We start from the raw sequence: 19,223 nt of genomic DNA on the forward strand, positions 1-19,223 counted from the left end.
AATCCTGCCCACACTATAAATCTAGCCCTTGGGAAGTATTTTTTCAGAATCACAGCATCAATTTTCATTTCTATTCTGATGATGACACAGCTATATTTCTGAAGCCAGGAGTAACAGAACGGTTTGCCAAACTTCAGGCATGTCTTAAAAACACAAGACCTGGATGTCCAAAGACATTATGCTTTTAAATTCCAATAAACAGAGTTCATTGTTTTTGGTTCCAAGTATCTGAATGGAATGAATATGAATGGATTACTCGATTTTGCAATGGTCTCCTGTTCAACAGGGTTGTTTTCAACCACAATTGGTTGTTTAAATATCATATTAAACAGGTTTGTAAGAAAAAATCTGATTCACCTCCATAATCTTGTCAAGATTAGGAGCATCTTCCCCCTGGTGCTGAAAAAACTAATTCATGCATTTGTATCTTCTAGGCTAGATTACTGTAATGTGTTATAAGCAGGATGTCCAAGTAATTTGCTGAATATCCTCCAGCTGATCCGAAATGCAGCAGCGCGAGTGCTGACAGGAATCAACAAGAGAGACCACATCTCTCCAGTTTTAGCCTCACTCCATTGGCTCTCTGTAGAACTCGGATTCCAATTAAAAATTGTATTACTTGGGTATAAAGTACTAAACAGCCTATATTTGCAAGACCTGATAGTACCGTATGTTCCTAACAGAGCTCTCTGTTCTCAGAGTGCAGATTTACTCGTAGTTCCTAGAGTATCCAAATGTAGATTTGGAGGACAGGCCTTCTGCTATCAGTAGGGATGGGAATTGATAAACTTGCCGACCGAAAGTCTTCTTCCATGGCCTCACCGAACTCCTCCCAGACTCGAGTTTTTTGCCTCCAGGACCGCCCGAGCTGCGGCTTGCTTGGCCTGCCGGCACCCATCTACTGCGTCAGGAGTCCCACAGGCTGGTGCCCTGGTAGGTCCCCTTCTTCAGTCTGACGGCATCCTTTACTTCCAGTGTCCACCACCGGGTTTTGGGGTTGCTGCCACAAGAGGCACCAGAGACTTTGGGTCCACAACTTTGAGCCGCCGCGTCGACAATGGAGGCAGAGAAGATGGTCCACTCGGACTCAATGTCCCCAGCCTCCCTCAAAATGTGTGAGAAGTTCTCTCGGAGATGAGAGTTGAAGACTTCCCTGACGGAAGGCTCAGCCAGACGTTCTCAACACACCCTCACAATACGTTTGGGTCTGCCCGGTCTGTCCAACAATCTTCTTCCGCCAGTGTATCTAACTCACCACCAGGTGCTGATCAGTTGACAGCTCAGCCCCTCTCTTCACCTGAGTGTCCAAGACATACGGCCAAAGGTCCGACAGGACCTGTTTGCCATGGAAGACCCTACCAGGGGTGTAATGCCCCAGACAACATAGCTCCTAGGATCATTCGGGCCACACAAACCCCTCCACCACAATAAGATGGTGGTTCAAGGAGGGGAGTATTTCCTCCATTGACAAAATATTCACTTGACAAGTATTGCAAGTTGCCCTGTTGTTGTCTATTTTACTGAAATGGAACCAGACTTTCGAGCGTTTGTATGGCTTGGGCGCCATATTTAGTATAGAGGGTATGCATTGACGTCACTTCCTCACTGGACCCCACCCCCTAACTTGCACTGAGTGGCAAAACATCAGCAAAAACCACTCCAACTAGTGGAGAAGACGGGATAACAGCTGATTATCGGCTCAAATTAAAGGCAGTTGGACTTGACAGTGACCCGTACAGTTACCCCAAGAACCAGTGGTCCATGGACATTGATATTTGGCCACCAATCCAGTTTCCTGATATTTACATGTATTTAATTTCTACGCCGGGGAAATACACAAAGCAAAGCTTGAAGGCATACAATAGTCTTGATGCTTGGTCCGACTTCAAGGCAGGATTTGTTGTAGAAATTAAAGTGTCAATCGTTTGCATAATTTGCAAACGATTCCAAGGAATTTAAACACTGGGACCGGTTCTTGTTCAGAACCGGTTCTCAATTCCAATCCCTAACAATCCAATCCTAACTATGAGGAACCATTACTATGGAACCTGATCTTCCAATCTGGGTTAAGGAGGCTGACACCACCTCCACCTTTAAAACCAAACTTAAAACGTTAGAGTTTAGTAAAGCCTATAGTTAGTGTAAGTGTGTTAGGGCCAGTAGTCATAGCTGCAGCTACAGGACAAGACTAGAGCAGCTGTTCTGAAACATAGCTTCATGCTAGATATGCTGCTATACAGCTACGCTGCAAGGGAACACCGACAGGATCCACTTAGCGGTGCCCATCACCCCTCATCTCTTTCCTTTCTTCAGATCCATCCACAGTAATTAATAAGAAGTATCTCATAACCATAATTGTTCTCCATTTATTTTTGTAGTTTGTGCTGCTCTGCTCTGTCCCCCCCCCCTTCTCTTCTTTACATGTTTGCCGGCCAGAGCTTCATGAGCTGTATGCTGACCTGCAGTCCCCCCCCTCTGCTCACCTGATACTGTAATGGCCCTTTTCCACTAGTACCTACTCTGCGCGCTTCTACTCGCCACGCCCCCGTCTCACGCTTTTCCACTACGGGCTGAGACGGGTAAAGGCTGGCCAAGTAGATACTTTTTCTGTACCTATTTTGCCGAGGTTCTAAGCGTGCTGAGTCAGCCCTGTATCTTACGTCATCACTCTACACGCCACTGATTGGTCGGGGGGCGGGGCCGTCAGACGTTCAGGAAGCGGGAGTCAGCGCGAAAACGACTCGCGGCGATTTTATTATACAGTGCAAACGTCTGTTTGGTGATCCAACTCTGAGGTGCAGATGTTCATAAACGTTGGTTGGTGGCTGAGGAGAGAATTAAAAAAAGGGATGTAGACGGGCGATAAGGTACGATCAGATCCACAGGCGCTGTTTTTTTCTCAGCCGCTCGTGGCTCCAGCTGATTTCTCATCAGCGCCAACACAAACAAAGGGGTTGCGCAATCGAGTACGTCACAGCCGCTTCGCTCCAACCCGCCCACTAATCACCTGGGTGTCGAAAAACAAACGAGGACAAAGCGGGTGGAGGCGGTACGAGGCGGTACGAGGCGGTACGAGGCGTGCCGAGTCGGGACACGCTGAGTAGGTACTAGTCAAAAAGGACCATTAGAAGCACACAAGAAACCACATACAGATATATTGTATCTAGACTAGTTTAAAAGGACTAACTGAAAAAGTGCTGCATTATTTTTCATATTCAGTAAATATAAAATATTTTGGCGACAGCGTCAGGTAACCCAGGAACAGCATCAATTTTTTGGCTCAAGGTAACAGAACATCCAGAACCAACCCGAAATCACATTGTTTAAAGCCTTAATATAGAAGCAAAAGTGCAGATTTCAGGTACCATCAGTCAGTGGTACTACTATGTTTTTCTCAGGCTGAAACCTTTGTGTTGTTAGAACTTTTTTGTTTTATATTTTTATCCCAGTTTTTTCCCCCATTTTTATCAACCAGTGCTCACCCTTTACCAACCCAAGGAAAGAGCACGTTATCGGGTGCCCCGGCTGGCCAGAGGGGGCAGTGTTGCTGCATGTTTTTTCTAACTTAACATGCACTCAGCGCCCACAGCGTCCCCGACGGGAGTTGAACCCAGGACCTTCTATCGGTGAGACGGCTGCACTACCAGCTGCGCCACCTCCCCCTGTGTCCCCTCCCTGTTGTTGGATCTATAAAAGAAATAACTGGAGGCCCAGTTCTGAGCCTGAGCGACATATCCAGAGGCTCTGGTGGCAAACAAGAGTTTAAGGCCAAGAAATATGGAGAAGGGTACAATGTTGTTTTGAAGGCTGGCTGCACACTGAAGCCCTGAGCCATGGTGCCATGGTGTGTGTGTGTGTGTGTGTGTGTGTGTGTGTGTGTGTGTGTGTGTGTGTGTGTGTGTGTGTGTGTGTGTGTGTGTGTGTGTGTGTATGTGTGTTTGTTCTTTAATGACTGTTCACTTCCACACATACTAAATTAGTTACAAAGTGTTTTTTGTCAGTATGATGAAGTCAGCCCTGATTGCCACATGATGTGCCAGGTAAAATTAATCTGGTATTCTATTAGAGCGTGATAGACAAGGCAGCCTAAAGGTAAACTCAGAAAAATCTTTGCCAGGGGCCTTTTTGGCTCCATTCAAATAGTTTTTGCCAAGTGGCAGGAGTAGCTGCCAGTTTCCACAGCAATCTCTGCCACCTGTGATGGATGGCCCGGTGGGTTCCTCCACACAAATGCAGCTGTGATTGCACCGAGTCATAAAGCAGGAATGAGGGGGACCTGTGAAGAGCAGATAGACAGAGGTTTTATAAGCTCTCATTTTGCTCTGAGCAGAAACGCTGAGAGCCGATTCGAAGCTCGGAGGCTGGAGAGAATTAACGGTGGTCAAGCAGAGCTACACCCGTTTTCCCTGACAGAAGAATAATTGGACAAACACTTTGATCTTTTTCCTTTTATTACTTTGTGTCAAGTAAAGCACATGGCATTTGGGATTAAACAAATCCACAGAATATGTCAATTAAAAGGAGCATTTAATTTAAAAAGGCTTTTGTCTCCATTTATAAGGTTGGGTCTGAAAATATTTGGACACTGACACGAGTATGTAAATTTGACCTTTTTACCAAAAATGTAGTCAAGCTTTGATGTTTTTATTTGATATTGAATATTACTGAATATTGAATTATATTGAAAAATATACAGTTGATTTCTTCAGATAACTGAATAAATCAGCACTGAGACATGACAATAAAAAGTCCCCTTGAACAGGAAGAAACCTCTGACAGAACCAGAAAGAGGAAGGACCAGCACCCAACTGGACCGGTTGGAGGTTGAGAGGACAGGAAAGAGGAGAGAAGAAGTTCAACAGATAAAGAACACTTGCTGGGAAGAAGGAACACAGGTTCATAACAACAACACTAGTCATTAATAGAGTTTGAGAGTTTATAGCAGCACAACTAATGGCGCTTTTATACTAGTACCTACTCAGCACGACTCGACTCGCCACGCCTCGTCTCGCCTCCACTCGCCTTGCCCTTGTTTGTTTTTAGACACCCTGATGAGAAGTAGGCGGGTTGGAGCTAAGCCGCTGTGACGTATTTGATTGTGTGATCTAAACGGAGAAGACAACAACACTAAAGATGTAGAACCTGGAGGAGATGCTTCTAAATTCAGATAAAACAGAGGTTATCATTCTTGGTCCAGAGCATCTTAGGAAGGGATTAGATGGTGTTGCGATGGCTTCCAGTGCAACTGTGAGAAACCTTGGTGTTGTTTTCGATCAGGATTTGTCCAGGATGTCCAAGTAATTGGCCGAATAGGCTCCAGCTGATCCAGAATGCAGCAGCACGAGTGCTGACAGGAATCAGCAGGAGAGACCACGTCTCTCCAGTGTTAGCATCGCTCCATTGGCTACCTGTAAAATTTGGAATCCAATTAAAAATGTTATTACTTGCGTATAAAGCCCAAAACAGCTTAGCTCTGCATTATTTGCAAGACCTGATAGTTCCTTATGTTCCTGGCAGAGCTCTCCATTCTTGGAGTGCAGGTTTACTCGTAGTTCCTAGAGTATCCTAATGTAGATTTGGAGGGCGGGCGTTCTGCTATCAGGCACCATTACTATGGAACCAACTTCCAATCTGGGTTAAGGAGGCTGACACCACCTCCACCTTTAAAACTAAACTTAAAACCTGTTTAGTAAAGCCTCTAGTTAGTGTTAGTAAACCTCTAGATGGTGTTGGTAAATCTCTAGGTAGTGTAAACTGTAGTGTGTTAGAGTCAGTAGTCATATTATATCCTGTCCCCTTTGCAGAAAGCATCCCCAAAGAATCATGTTTCCACCTCCATGCTTCACGGTTGGGATGGTGTTCTTGGGGTTGTACTCATCCTTCTTCTTCCTCCAAACACGGCGAATGGAGCTTAGACCAAAAAGCTCTATTTTAGTCTCATCAGACCACATGACCTTCTCCCATTCCTCCTCTGGATCATCCAGATGGTCATTGGCAAACTTCAGACGGGCCTTGACATGCACTGGATTGAGCAGGGGGACCTTGCGTGCGCTGCAGGATTTTAATCGGCGTAGTGTGTTACTAATGGTTTTCTTTGAGACTGTGGTCCCAGCTCTCTTCAGGTCATTGACCAGGTCCTGCCGTGTAGTTCTGTGCTGATCCCTCACCTTCCTCATGATCATTGATGCCCCACCAGGTGAGATTTTGCATGGAGCCCCAGACCGAGGGAGATTGACCGTCATCTTGAACTTCTTCCATTTTCTAATAATTGCGCCAACAGTTGTTGCCTTCTCACCAAGCTGCTTGCCTATTGTCCTGTAGCCCATCCCAGCCTTGTGCAGGTCTACAATTTGATCCCTGATGTCCTTACACAGCTCTCTGGTCTTGGCCATTGTGGAGAGGTTGGAGTTTGTTTGATTGAGTGTGTGGACAGGTGTCTTTTATACAGGTAACGAGTTCAAACAGGTGCAGTTAATACAGGTAATGAGTGGAGAACAGGAGGGCTTCTTAAAGAAGAACTAACAGGTCTGTGAGAGCCGGAAGTCTTACTGGTTGACAGATGATCAAATACTTATGTCATGCAATAAAATGCAAATTAATTACTTAAAAATCATACAATGTGATTTTCTGGATTTTTTTTTAGATTCCATCACTCACAGTTGAAGAGTACCTATGATAAAAATTACAGACTTCTACATGCTTTTCAAGGGGGGTCGGGGACGTCAACAGCACACAGCAGGCAGGTGGAAGCAGCAACGGGATGACCGGGGGTGGGGACCGCAGGTCAGCATGCAGCTCCCGAAGCACCGGCCCAATCAGCAAGCCCCAGGTTAGGTGCAGGGTCGGGGAAAGGTTGAGAAGGGGTAGGGCCAGGGAAAGGAGTCTTGACAGACAAATCAATAAATGTAGAGAGGGTGTCTGCTTCCTGAACACAAAATGGTTCCAGAGTAGAGGAACCTGGTACCTGAAGGTCCTAGCTCCCATTGTACTGTTACAACATCTAGGAACCACAAGTACACCTGCTGTCTTAGAGACAAATGCAAATGTGTTTCCATTCAACAGTGTTTTTCTCTGTATGGGTGTTACTCTCTGAGTTCTCTTTCCATAACTTTTCCTTAAACTTCCCTTCAAAACAACAAAAAGAAAACCTCAACTTAAGAGGTGGACAAAAACATCAAACGTGTTTGGGAGAAAATAGTCAAGATAAAGGTAGCAAATGATCATGCAAAGGATTATTCAGCGTTAAAGTCCTTATAATAATATTGGTGTAGGGATTTATAATGAATACATTTACTGTTGGCATCTCTAGATACTATGTTTTGAATGATATTTCTCCATACACCTTCATTAACAACCCAGTCTCGCATCAGAATCTGAAATAGCAACATTTGTCCACAGTACAAAATGTATTAGTTTCACAATAAGGCCTCTCACATTTTGACATGTTCATGTTTTTTTCCTATTATTTTCTATTAGCCTGCCGAAAAGTCATGTGACTGCCCGCAGCGACCTTGTAAAAATAAAAACATGGCGCCCATCCTTGTCTTTCTCAGTGGAAAAATGTATAAGGTAGTTTTGACATATAAAAGTGTTTTGATCATATTTCCAGTGAGAAATGTACATTGAAATTTTATAATATTCGTTCAGTTGCTTTAAATGATCTTTGGTTTGTTAGTCATTATGATGAATCTTTCAGGTCTCAGGATAAAATTGTTACAGTTTTACATTTTCTGTCGCTGCTATGCTGGTTGCTAAGTGCGCTGGTAAAATGCACCTTAAAATGTTAAAATGTTTATATGTATATAGTAATACCACATCTGTTTATTGTTTATTTGTTTATTGTTTATTTTTTTTACTACCAAAGAGCGAAATAACCGAATCAAATTCCTTGTTGGACAATGTTCGAACCTGGCCAATAAAGCTGATTCTGATTCTGATTCTGATTCTGATTCTGGTATGGACGAAACCAAGTGGCTTGTATGCTATTTGAATTATTCTTTACATTATGTAATTATATGAGCCCTTAAGATATTTGTGTTATTTTGTGTAACTTTTGATGATATTATTACAACATAGAACAAAATAAAACAGATTTTAGTGCCCAGGGGATTACACATTTAGGCTATTCTTCTTTGAATTTCGGCACCCCTATGTTTTTGTGAGACAACCCGGAAATTATTGCTCGCTCCAAAAAAGCATGTTTTTGAAAAAACAGGACAGGACAATCAACAAATTAATTAATTTTATGGTGCTTGCTTGCAAAGCCATCCACATGCAATGACAGACCCGAGTTAACCTCTTTTATCTCGTTAATATGATCTTGCAAACTCGACAAAACCTGTCCAACTCTTGACGTTTCAGCATTAGCCCTATTTAAAGATTGTTGCGCGGCAGGCAATACACTCGTGTCTGCTATTTGGCTAAGGTTAGTAGGGTTAGGCTTAGCCCTGCTAGCTCTGGCACTTTGCTTGGCCGTCCTGGTCATCGTCATTGTTAGAATATTGCCATTCAGGAGTAAAACATTTCTTGGCATCTCTTTTTATAGACTCCAACAAAGAAGCGGAAATTAACTAGGGAATTTGAACTCGAGGGCTCCTGCGTGTGGTTTAAATCAATTCAATTTTCAATTCAATTTTTTCCAGAGACCCAGAACATAAACATAAACCCCCGAGCAATTATTACATAAACAATGGCAGGTAAAAACTCCCCTAGTGGGAGAAAAACCTTAAACCAAACAGTGGCAAGAAAAACTCCAGGACCTGGATCATAAGGGGGGGGAAGAAACCTGTAACCTGGACCAGGACCTGGATCATAAGGGGGTAGAAACCTGGACCAGGAGCTGGATCATAAGGGGGTAGAAACCTGGACCAGGAGCTGGATCATAAGGGGGGACCGGACGCAGCTCCCGAAGCTCCGGCCTGCAAACATGCACAAAAGAGAAAAAAGGGGAGCCGGCACAAGAAACTACAGGAGCGATGGACAAAAATGATAGCTATGAGATACTTATAATAAACAAAAATGGAAAAGGAGAAGAGAGGAAGGGCAGAGGAGAGGAGAAGAAGGGTGAGAGACACCGCCCAGTGGATCATGTCGGTGCCCCCCTGCAGCATAAGCCTATAGCAGCATATCTACCACCAAGCTATATTTGAGACTAACTATTATAGTCTTGTTCTATAGGTCAGCTATGATTACTGACTCTAACACACTAGAGTTACACTACCTAGAGATTTACCAACACCAGCTAGAGGTTTACTAAATACTAACTATAGGCTTTACTAAACAGAAAGGTTTTAAGTTTAGTTTTAAAGGTGGAGGTGGTGTCAGCCTCCTTAACCCAGATTGGAAGTTGGTTCCATAGTCCATAATCAAGCGACCATATAGCGCAGTGTGATGCTTTTAAATCTGGAAATCAGGTTTAGATCAATCAGGTACATCACATCCAGCACTGCCAGAGAAGTGGAAATGCAAAAAAAAGTGTTTCCATAAAATTTTTAAAATACAGTATACTGGATTTTCAACACGTCTGAAAAACCACCTTGTGAAAGCGTAAAAATGTTCCGGCAATATTTGGAAGATTTTTCAAATTAGAGGCGTTTCCACTACAGGATTTCTTTTTCGATATATCGACAGGACTGTCTTAGAAAATTAGTATAATGTGATTTTCTGTAATGCAATTAGAAAAGCAAAAATGTCATACATTCTGGATTCATTACAAATCAACTGAAATATTGCAAGCCTTTTATTATTTTAATATTGCTGATCATGGCTTACAGCTTAAAGGAGAATGAGGCAGGATTTATGAAAAAAATGCGTATACATTTTAAGTTTTCTAGTAATAATGTCAGATGAAGCGTTCCAAACCAAAAAGAATGAGCCTCTAGTGTATCTCTCCTTTGCCTTGAACAGGCTGTGTGCTGCAAAATGTGCTGCAATTCTGGGTCCGAATTTCCGCCGGGCTGTGGATGTGACGTCACATGACGCTGCATGCGCGTTCTCCCCGTTCTCCCGTGCCGGCTTCTTTAAGAAAACTCAAATATCCCATCTCAAAAAATTAAAATTTTCTGGGAATCTTAATCTTAAACTGTAAACCATAATCAGCAATATTAAAATAATAAAAGGCTTGCAATATTTCAGTTGATTTGTAATGAATCCAGAATGTATGACATTTTTGTTTTTTAATTGCATTACAGAAAATAAAGAACTTTATCACAATATTCTAATTTTCTGAGACAGTCCTGTATTTCCAAATAAAACGGTCTGTTTCTAGACCATTTGTGGACAGATGGATGATCAGCACTCTGAGATGACGGATCTCCTTCCAGCTGTCTGCAGATCAACTACCCTTGATCTCCTTTTTGTGAGGCACACTTCACATCGGTCCTTCTCATGAACAGCAACCACGGCTCCAAGTTGCTTTTGTTGAAAGATTTAGCCTCTGGGTTCACCTACTTTTTCCTCCAGCACTGCGAATGTTTGATAGGTGTGTTCTTTGAAGACAGAAGAACCTTTGTGATATGAGCTTGTCTAAGTTTCTGTTTGTTATTGTGACTTAGATGAGGATCACATCACATTTTATGATGAAATTAATGCAGAAAACCACTTTATTCCAAAGGTTTCACATACTTTTTCTTGCCAGTGTTGTCAACTAATCCCAAGTTTACTGTAAAATATCAGAAACTGTCAGTACTAATAAATCAGGGGGGATGGTGGATTTGATCATATGGAGACAGATAATTAGTGCTGATTACAAATAATGTAATTGTGAGAAAGTGAGCAACCCCTCCCCTTCTCACCATCACCGGACATCTTTTTAATGTGTGTGGCAGAGTGGAGGATTGGGCGTGGTCTGCGGGGGAGCAGCACACAGGTGTGCCTGGTTCTGCTAATTGGAGCCCACCTGTGTCCAATCAACCTCTCCACCCTGCCTGGGTTTAAAAACAGCAGCCGTATACCAGAAGAGGCTGCTGAATGGAGGAAGCTTGTGGAGAGGCTATCCTCATTGTGCCATTTTTAAGACTACTGTTTTGCCTCCAGCTTTATGTCTTTGTGCTTTTTTCTGCACACAATAAAAAGCCTTATTTTTTGGCATTCTACGCTCTGCAAGGTTCTTTTTACACCTCATCACCAAAGCTCCAGTTTTGCCTTGTCCCCTTTTTACGTGGGGAGGCCGCTCTGGTTCCTCACATTTGGTGTCAGGAGTGGGATCTTTGGCGCCACCTGAAAACTGGAGAGAAGAGGTGGGAAGCGACGCCGTGGGTTTGGCGGAGTCTGGGAGACCCGGTGACCAGCAGGAGTCTGGGAGACCCGGTGACCAGGAGGAGGTCGGCAACCGGCAGGATGCGTCCTCGGATACCGGGAGGATGCGTCCTCGGATACCGGGAGGAAGCGTCCTCGGATACCGGGAGGAAGCGTCCTCGGATACCGGGAGGAAGCGTCCTCGGATACCGGGAGGAAGCGTCCTCGGATACTGGGAGGAAGCGGCCGGCAACCGGAGGAAATGGCCGTTTTTCTGTCTCGCAACGGGGTTGGCGAGACTCCAGAGGGGGAGGGAAGTGTGAGAAAGTGAGCAACCCCTCCCCTTCTCACCATCACCGGACATCTTTTTAATGTGTGTGGCAGAGTGGAGGATTGGGCGTGGTCTGCGGGGGAGCAGCACACAGGTGTGCCTGGTTCTGCTAATTGGAGCCCACCTGTGTCCAATCAACCTCTCCACCCTGCCTGGGTTTAAAAACAGCAGCCGTATACCAGAAGAGGCTGCTGAATGGAGGAAGCTTGTGGAGAGGCTATCCTCATTGTGCCATTTTTAAGACTACTGTTTTGCCTCCAGCTTTATGTCTTTGTGCTTTTTTCTGCACACAATAAAAAGCCTTATTTTTTGGCATTCTACGCTCTGCAAGGTTCTTTTTACACCTCATCACCAAAGCTCCAGTTTTGCCTTGTCCCCTTTTTACGTGGGGAGGCCGCTCTGGTTCCTCACAGTAATATATTACAAATAATAGCAGTGACCAAAACACCTGCAGAAATACTGCAGGAATGACATAGCAGCAGTTAAATGCAGCCTTCTGTAAGCTTTAAATATCCACTGGGCTTACATCAAATACATCAAAACACAACAATAAAAAACACTTTTCTGAACTTATCAATATGACTCTGTCCTTCACAGGATAAGTAAAATGGATCACTGCAAAAACTCTAAATCTTAACAAGAATATTTGTCTTATTTCTAGTTAAAATGTCTCATTTTAGTAAAAAAATCTCATTACACTTAAAACAAGACTCATCACTGGAAAAAACAACAATTTTCACCTGTTTCAAGTAGATTTTCACTTAAAATAAGTAGAAAAATCTGCCAGTGGAACAAGAGTTTTTTGCTTGTAATGAGAAGATAAATCTTGTTCCACTGGCAGATTTTTCTACTTATTTCAAGTGAAAATTTACCTGAAACAGGTGAAAATGGTCAAATAAGTAATTTTTCTGGTGATGACTCTAAATGTTGAAATAGCAGTAAAACCACATTCATTGATGAAATGACATAAAGGATGGAAAGGAGGGATTTCAGTTTTACAGGGGGCGATGATTTTGACCGTTTTTATTTCAGGGGGGATGCCATCCCCCCTCAACTTGAGTACTGGTAACTGTATGCATTTAAACCAGCATGAAATCTGTGTTTTTCTTTTTTTCTCTCTCTAGCGAGACATGCTGGATGTCAATCAAATCATGAGGGATCTGGCCAGCATGGTCCATGAACAAGGAGGCACCATAGGTAAGAAACTGCACGCGTGACTTGTTTGTTTGTGTGCAGTCGCATGGCTGCCTTTGACTCAATTAGTAAATATCACGCCTGTGAGCAAGTTCTGATACGATGCACTTGATTAATATCTTGAACCAAAAACACATGTGGGCACAACAAACTTTTTAACCTCTGAGATGTTGCTGCCGCGCTCAAAGACTGACGCGAGGCAGAATGCCGTGAGTTTCCACAGAGAGCAGAAATCCATTTCGACATCCTGGTATCTGTAAACGCCTCTCCGTCCCCTGCAGTGATGCAAACTTGGCAAAAGGAATAACGTTTAGCACACAGATGTAGACGCTTCGCTGCTGGGTCACACATCTTCCATCAGTTCTGTCTGACTATCATGAGCATTCATAATGCTGCCAAAGAGATATACCGGAAAAATATGCTGCTGATGGGGCTGCAGATCAATTCTATGAAGAAGTGAAAGGTCTGATAAAGCAGATAAGTCTAAATTAAGATTACTTTCTCCAGCTGTGGTCTGCGTTACAAAACATTTTAAGCTGTTGCTGGAGGACAATCAGTTATAGTTTGGTCTCTGACGTGCACGGACAAATAGATAGCTGAAGGGTTAAGTTAACATTTTAAGCTGCAGCCTGCATAGATTCCTTTAAAGTATGAGGCAAATATTTCCCCAACTGTCAGCGAATGGCATAAATATACAAAACTGGCCGCGTTGATCTGTGGTTTTTGGCCCTGAGACCACGAGTTCCCACTGTATATGTTGGGTATTTTTTTTTTTTTTTCCCACAATTCTTTATTTCAAATTATCAACAATACATTATAAAACAAACAAAACATATATAGAAACAGTTGATGCCAGGGGATTAGTCACAGACAGAAATTATAGATCAGTTCAAAAAAATGTTTTACATAGTACATAACTCAGTGGTTTGAATGGCTTTTCTATTTTTAGAATATTGGATTGTTGCAATGTATTGTTTGAATTCATTTTTAAAGGCCGGGAAAGATGGTATGTGATTAGAGAATTTAGATTTGTGAATTTGTGAATATGACATTTTGCAAGTAACAAAATTAGATTGATGATGTAAAATTGATTTGCTTTGCTAGAGGTGTAAGAAAAGAATCCAAACAATACATTTTCATATGAAAGGGAGAAATCAGAGTCAATATGTTGTGAAATTAGTGAACAGGGGCCTCATCTATAAAGCTTGCTTGCGCAGAAAAAGCACCTGAAAGTTGCGGAAGCCGCCATCTACGCAAAGACTCGGATCTAAAAAGAAAAAACTAACCGAAAGATCTGCACATCCCTACGGCAACCCTGACCCTCCCGTATTCTTTAAAATAAAAATTAAAGAAATAGTCTCTTTTCCCCGTGTGTATCTGCCTGTCATGCACGGGTACGTGCGCGCATGTTGTGTTTACTTTTTAGCCGGAATTATGGTTCTGCGTCACACCAACGCAGAGCCTACGCCGTAGGGTCCGGCGTAGGGTGCGCGTCGCCGCGTATCCTACGCCGTAGGCTCTGCGTTGGTATAACGCGGAACCATAAATCAGCCTAGAGCAGCTCTGAGGGGAGACGGGAGGGAGGAGGGGGAGCGGGTCCCGTCCCGTCTTCGCATTGCCCTCACTCGCTTTATTTTATTGTATACTATTTATATACTTATTCTAACTTTTACTGTGACCACCAAATAATGGTGTTTTCCTGGCCTCCATATCATCCACAACATGTAGATCTCAGTCTCCGTGAAAGACAGTGTCACGGTGGCTGGACAGTCTCATTCATTCTGACGCCAAACAGGCTGCAGGAAGCCACTGCGCATGCTCAGCAGGCTCATTCATATGCAAGAACATAGCATTTATGGTAAAAAGTGGGCGTGTCGAGGGTTATGAGGCGGATTCACCTGCGCAACCTTCCAGCTGGACTGTGATTTAAAGAGAACATTGCGTGCAAGTGTGGGTGCACGCGGTTTTATAGATCCGGATTTTTTTTTGCGCCCGCCATTTTCGGCTTTTGGGTGTACGTGCACTTTTAGTATGAATCCTACGCACTCCATTTTAAATGAGGCCCCAGATATCTTGCCAAAAAATACATGAGATGGGACAAGACCAAAATAAATGACATAAGTCTTCTGCAGACAGTTTACAAAATGAGCAGTCCACATCAATGTCCTTTTTATATCTTTGTAGAAATACCTTGCAAAGATAAAAACGATGAATCATTTTCAGAGTCACTTCTTTAACCTTATTTATTATCAGATATTTAGAGGGCAAACACCATATTTTCTTCCAGTTCAGATCTGAAGTGAAGTTATTCCAGTAAGAGACTACATTTGGAACAGAGACTACTTCTCTTTGAAATAAGGCACGTATATCACGGTTGTTATTGCTCTTTTTAGAGGAGAAACATATCTGACTAACACTAGTAACAGCAGGATCCAATGGCAGTAAAGTAAGTTCAAATGAATTCCTAAGAAGCGTTATGACACCAGAAGGTATAGCATCAAAAACTAAAGGGTATTCCTTTGGTGGTTTAGGAATACTATACTTGTCTAGGAGTTCTGAGTATGACATTAAAGTGCCGTTTGAATTGAGGACCCTGCCTAACCAGATAAATTCCATGGACGATGTATATGTTGTGTGTAACGCTGTGATAGTGAGAGACATGACATCAGAGCTCAGGGAAAGTGTCGGAAATCAAAGTTCATTGAATCAAAAGCTCAGGTTCCAGGTCATGGTTGGGTGAACATCTGGACGGAAGACTGACGACCAAGCACCCCCCTTTCCATCCTCCTCCCGAGTCTTGGCTCCAGGTTAAAGTGCTAAGCTCGGAACAAGGGGTTGGAGTTTCCGCCCTCACCTTCAGTCATGAACTTGATCATGACCCTGCTGACCCTTAGAGACGGGCCATTTCTCAATATGTGTTCCTGTGTGTGAGACAGGGAGACCGGTCTGACAGGCACGAATCAAGAGTGGCTGTATTTACATGGGAAGTTTAATTCCTCTTTAATTCAGAATTAAAATTAAATCTGATTTAAAATGAGTAAAAATGACCATGTAAACACCTAATTCCGAATGAAAATGGCCAATCCGAATTAAACTTAATTCTGAAGTAAGTGGCTGGTTTATTCCGATTTTAAATCCAAATATAATAATTCTGTGATCATGTATCCACTCATTCCTCTTTAAATTAATTCCGGTCTTTCTTTCTGCTCGTTCCCTCGGCCGTCTGTCTCCATGACGCTTATATTCCGCTGGGCTGGTTTTCCTAACAAAGTTTCAAGATGCAGCAGCAGTAAACGCTGGTCAAGAGCAGAGAACATTTATTTAATAAATAACTTGGAGAAATAATTAAAAGAACAGATGGAAACAGGAAACATAAAAATTGTGAGCTTTTCAAAGTTGTAGCAGCTAAGTTAGTTTTTCTTCCGGTAGTTTAACTTCCGGTCCCCCCCCCTATCCAATCAGAACCTTCCCAACCCCCAGACCTGGAGAGGAATTGGATAAAGACCATCAGACGTGTTTTCCATGTAAACCTCAATTCGGAATTACTATTTCCATGTAAACTCGAAGGAAAATAGTTTAATTCTGAATTATTTTATTTGGAATTAATTCCGAATGAAAAAAGATCATGTAATCGTGGCCAATGACCCAGCAACAGCTTGGGGATGTAACAGACATCGTCAAGAAATGCTATGTCGATGTTCAGTTACAGAAAGAGAGATATTCTCCAATCTTCCAAAGTACATTCTCCCAACTCATATATGCCAAGTGCGGACCTCCCAAGAACCTCAAGTACAGACTTGTGTTCCTGAGAATTGCGAAACAGTCATCCAGTAGGAGCTCCTCACATCGAAAGGAGCAAGTCGAGGTGATTTGGACATCTGGTCAGGACACCTTTCTAGGGAGGTATTTCAGACAATATCCCATTACAGGGGGCCCTGAGGGAAGACCCAGGAGAGATGATATCTCTCTGTTGGCTCGAGAATGGCTTACTGTTTTTTAGAGTAGGTAGGAAAGAAATGGGATTTCTGATGGTATCAGATAAACATCCAGAAGACCCAATCACTTGTCTGAGTTTACATGCTGTTCAGAGAATCGGATAAATGTCCAGAACATGGCTGACTCCGTGACGCTATGTGGCGCTGTAACCATGGTAACCATTTTAACAAAGAGCCACTTCCGGTTGACGGTTGTTTTGTACGCCTTCCGTATATTTTTCTACTTTATTTTTATCTGCTCTGGTGTCCTGATGAAGCTTCTGCCATCTCTTTCGCGTTTTTTTTAAAGGTGTTTAAACAAATATTTAACACATGCCGTCTCCTTTCACTTCCGGGTGAAGCCCCAGAGTAAATTCTCTAGCATGCGCAGACTGCAATATCTGATGTCTCCGTAAACATGGAGTTAACATTCCGACTTTGAATGAAATTAATTGTGATAAAGACATGTGGGTGGTGTCATTGGACTCGGTATTGAGTCCTTGACCTTCATTGGCCTTAATTAGCCCCGCCCCTTCTTCCGATTGGTTGTCCCTATTTTCTGCTATAACTTTTGAATGGTTTGACATAAAGAGTCGTGGGTGGTGTCATCTGACTTAGTTTTAAGTTCTTGGCCTTAATTGGTGCAAATTGCACGCGCGAGGGCCCGTTCATTGCTGCTTACTCCAATGAAATTGGAGTAAAGAACTGTGGTGTACCTGTTTAGAATTCAATTATACTTCCTGTGTGAACTAAACTAAGGACCTAAAGGCTGATTTATGGTTCCGCGTTTCACCAACGCAGAGCCTACGGCATAGGGTACGCATCGATTTAACGCAGAACCGTAATTCCGGCTTTAAGATCCCAGGGAATCGTTTACACTGTGTCATAACTGCATGCGAGCGTCCGACTATCGCGTCGAGTCTCTGTCCGCACTGAAACCGTTAAACTCGCAGCCAGTTAGGACAGTCCAATAGAAAATAAAGCAATGGAATTGATTTTGTCGCTGAAGCTCGCTCGCATCGCATGGGACACGGTTTAATAGTGTACGCAGCCGACTGCTCTTCTGCCCAGCGAGGCTTTGTTCCCTCCCTTGCTACACGTCATTCAGGCAGCCAATCAGCACAGAGCCTCATTATCATAGCCCCGCCCCCTCAGAATCCCTCATAGAGAAGGAGGTTAGAAACAGTAAAAATAAAGACATGGCCCAGAGGCTGAATTTTTAATTTATGTAGAAAAAACTATCAAAAGCTTGTTTTTAAGACATTCAAGGCCTGTTTAAAATATACATTAAATGCCATAATAGGTCCCCTTTAAACAATTAGTCCTGATGTAACCCGCACAGATGTAGATGCACACAGACACAAAATGAAGAAGACGGAGTGTTTACATAAATGTTTCCACTTCAAGTGCTGAATTTTGTACCGTAACAAGGGACAGATATCTGATGGTGTGTGAAACGGCTATGGCGCCTGTAGGGGGGATCGAAAGCTGGCAGTTCTCATGTTAAATAGCTTTTAGAGCCTGGCTGAGACCAGTGCAGGCTGATTATGCATGAAAGACAGGTACTCCGTCTATGCTTTTACTGTTTTCTCCTCAAATGTACTAGCATTAGTAAAATGCTGAATTGAGTGGAACTAGTGTTTTCAAGGTTTTAAGGGGGGTGGGCTTTAAGAGGTTTTTCATTTTACTGTTGTTGCCGAGGTTTCTCAGGGCACATGAGCATGATATTCTTTTTAACAAAAACACACAAGTACACCTTAGACCTCATCATATTTGCTGCATCACTGTAATAAAATTAAACTGCTAAGGCTTTCACAAATGCCTTTGTTTGCATGATTGTGGACACGGGGTCTTGGATATTGAAGGTCAAGGAACACAGTGTCTCCTTCCAGCAGAGAGGTAGGAGATGACTCTGGAAGGCTGCAGAGCTCATTACACCACAGCAGAGGTCCAATCTGACCATTTCTGACTCACGCCAATGATGGAGCTATTCTCAAAAAAAAGGTTTCTCAAAAATTCGCCGATGACCTTTTGTGTCAAGACTTCCTGGTGTAGTGGCAGATATGAAAACTATGTGATGGTACTGTGGAGACGTGTGCAGAAAAAGCAACAGGTAATACACAGAAACAAAATGGCTGAGGAAGGATGGGTTTATGTTTGTCAGTTCATTCCTTCTGCCGTATGAACACCAGATTAATTCCTGTGGTCAGGAGGTCATCTGAGCAGGCAGACAACAAAATGTTCAGGATAAAAACACATCCATCCATTCATTAACTTCCGCTTATCCAATGTCAGGTCGGGGCAGCAGCAGCTTAAGGCCCCGTTTACACGTAGCCGGGTATTTACAAAAACGGATATTTCCCCCTCTACGTTTTGAAAAATTCCATCGTTTACACGAGATCGTTTTCAAAATCTCTTCGTTTACACGGATCCGCATAAATACGCTGTTAACGTCATGCCAGCCAATCAGAATCGTGGAAAAAACATCA

At 43.0% G+C, this 19,223-nt stretch overlaps 1 protein-coding gene across 1 annotated transcript in view; it reads left to right on the plus strand.

The window, feature by feature from the left end:
* Positions 1-19,223, plus strand: part of LOC133424214 (t-SNARE domain-containing protein 1-like) — a 186,747-nt gene that overhangs the window by 88,557 nt on the left and 78,967 nt on the right. The window contains exon 9 of the mRNA XM_061714681.1: positions 12,691-12,763. Coding sequence (XP_061570665.1) covers positions 12,691-12,763 — 73 coding nt within the window. The remainder of the gene's footprint in view (positions 1-12,690; positions 12,764-19,223) is intronic.

Source organism: Cololabis saira, chromosome 3 (assembly GCF_033807715.1).
Source record: "Cololabis saira isolate AMF1-May2022 chromosome 3, fColSai1.1, whole genome shotgun sequence".
NCBI classification, from domain to species: domain Eukaryota; kingdom Metazoa; phylum Chordata; class Actinopteri; order Beloniformes; family Belonidae; genus Cololabis; species Cololabis saira.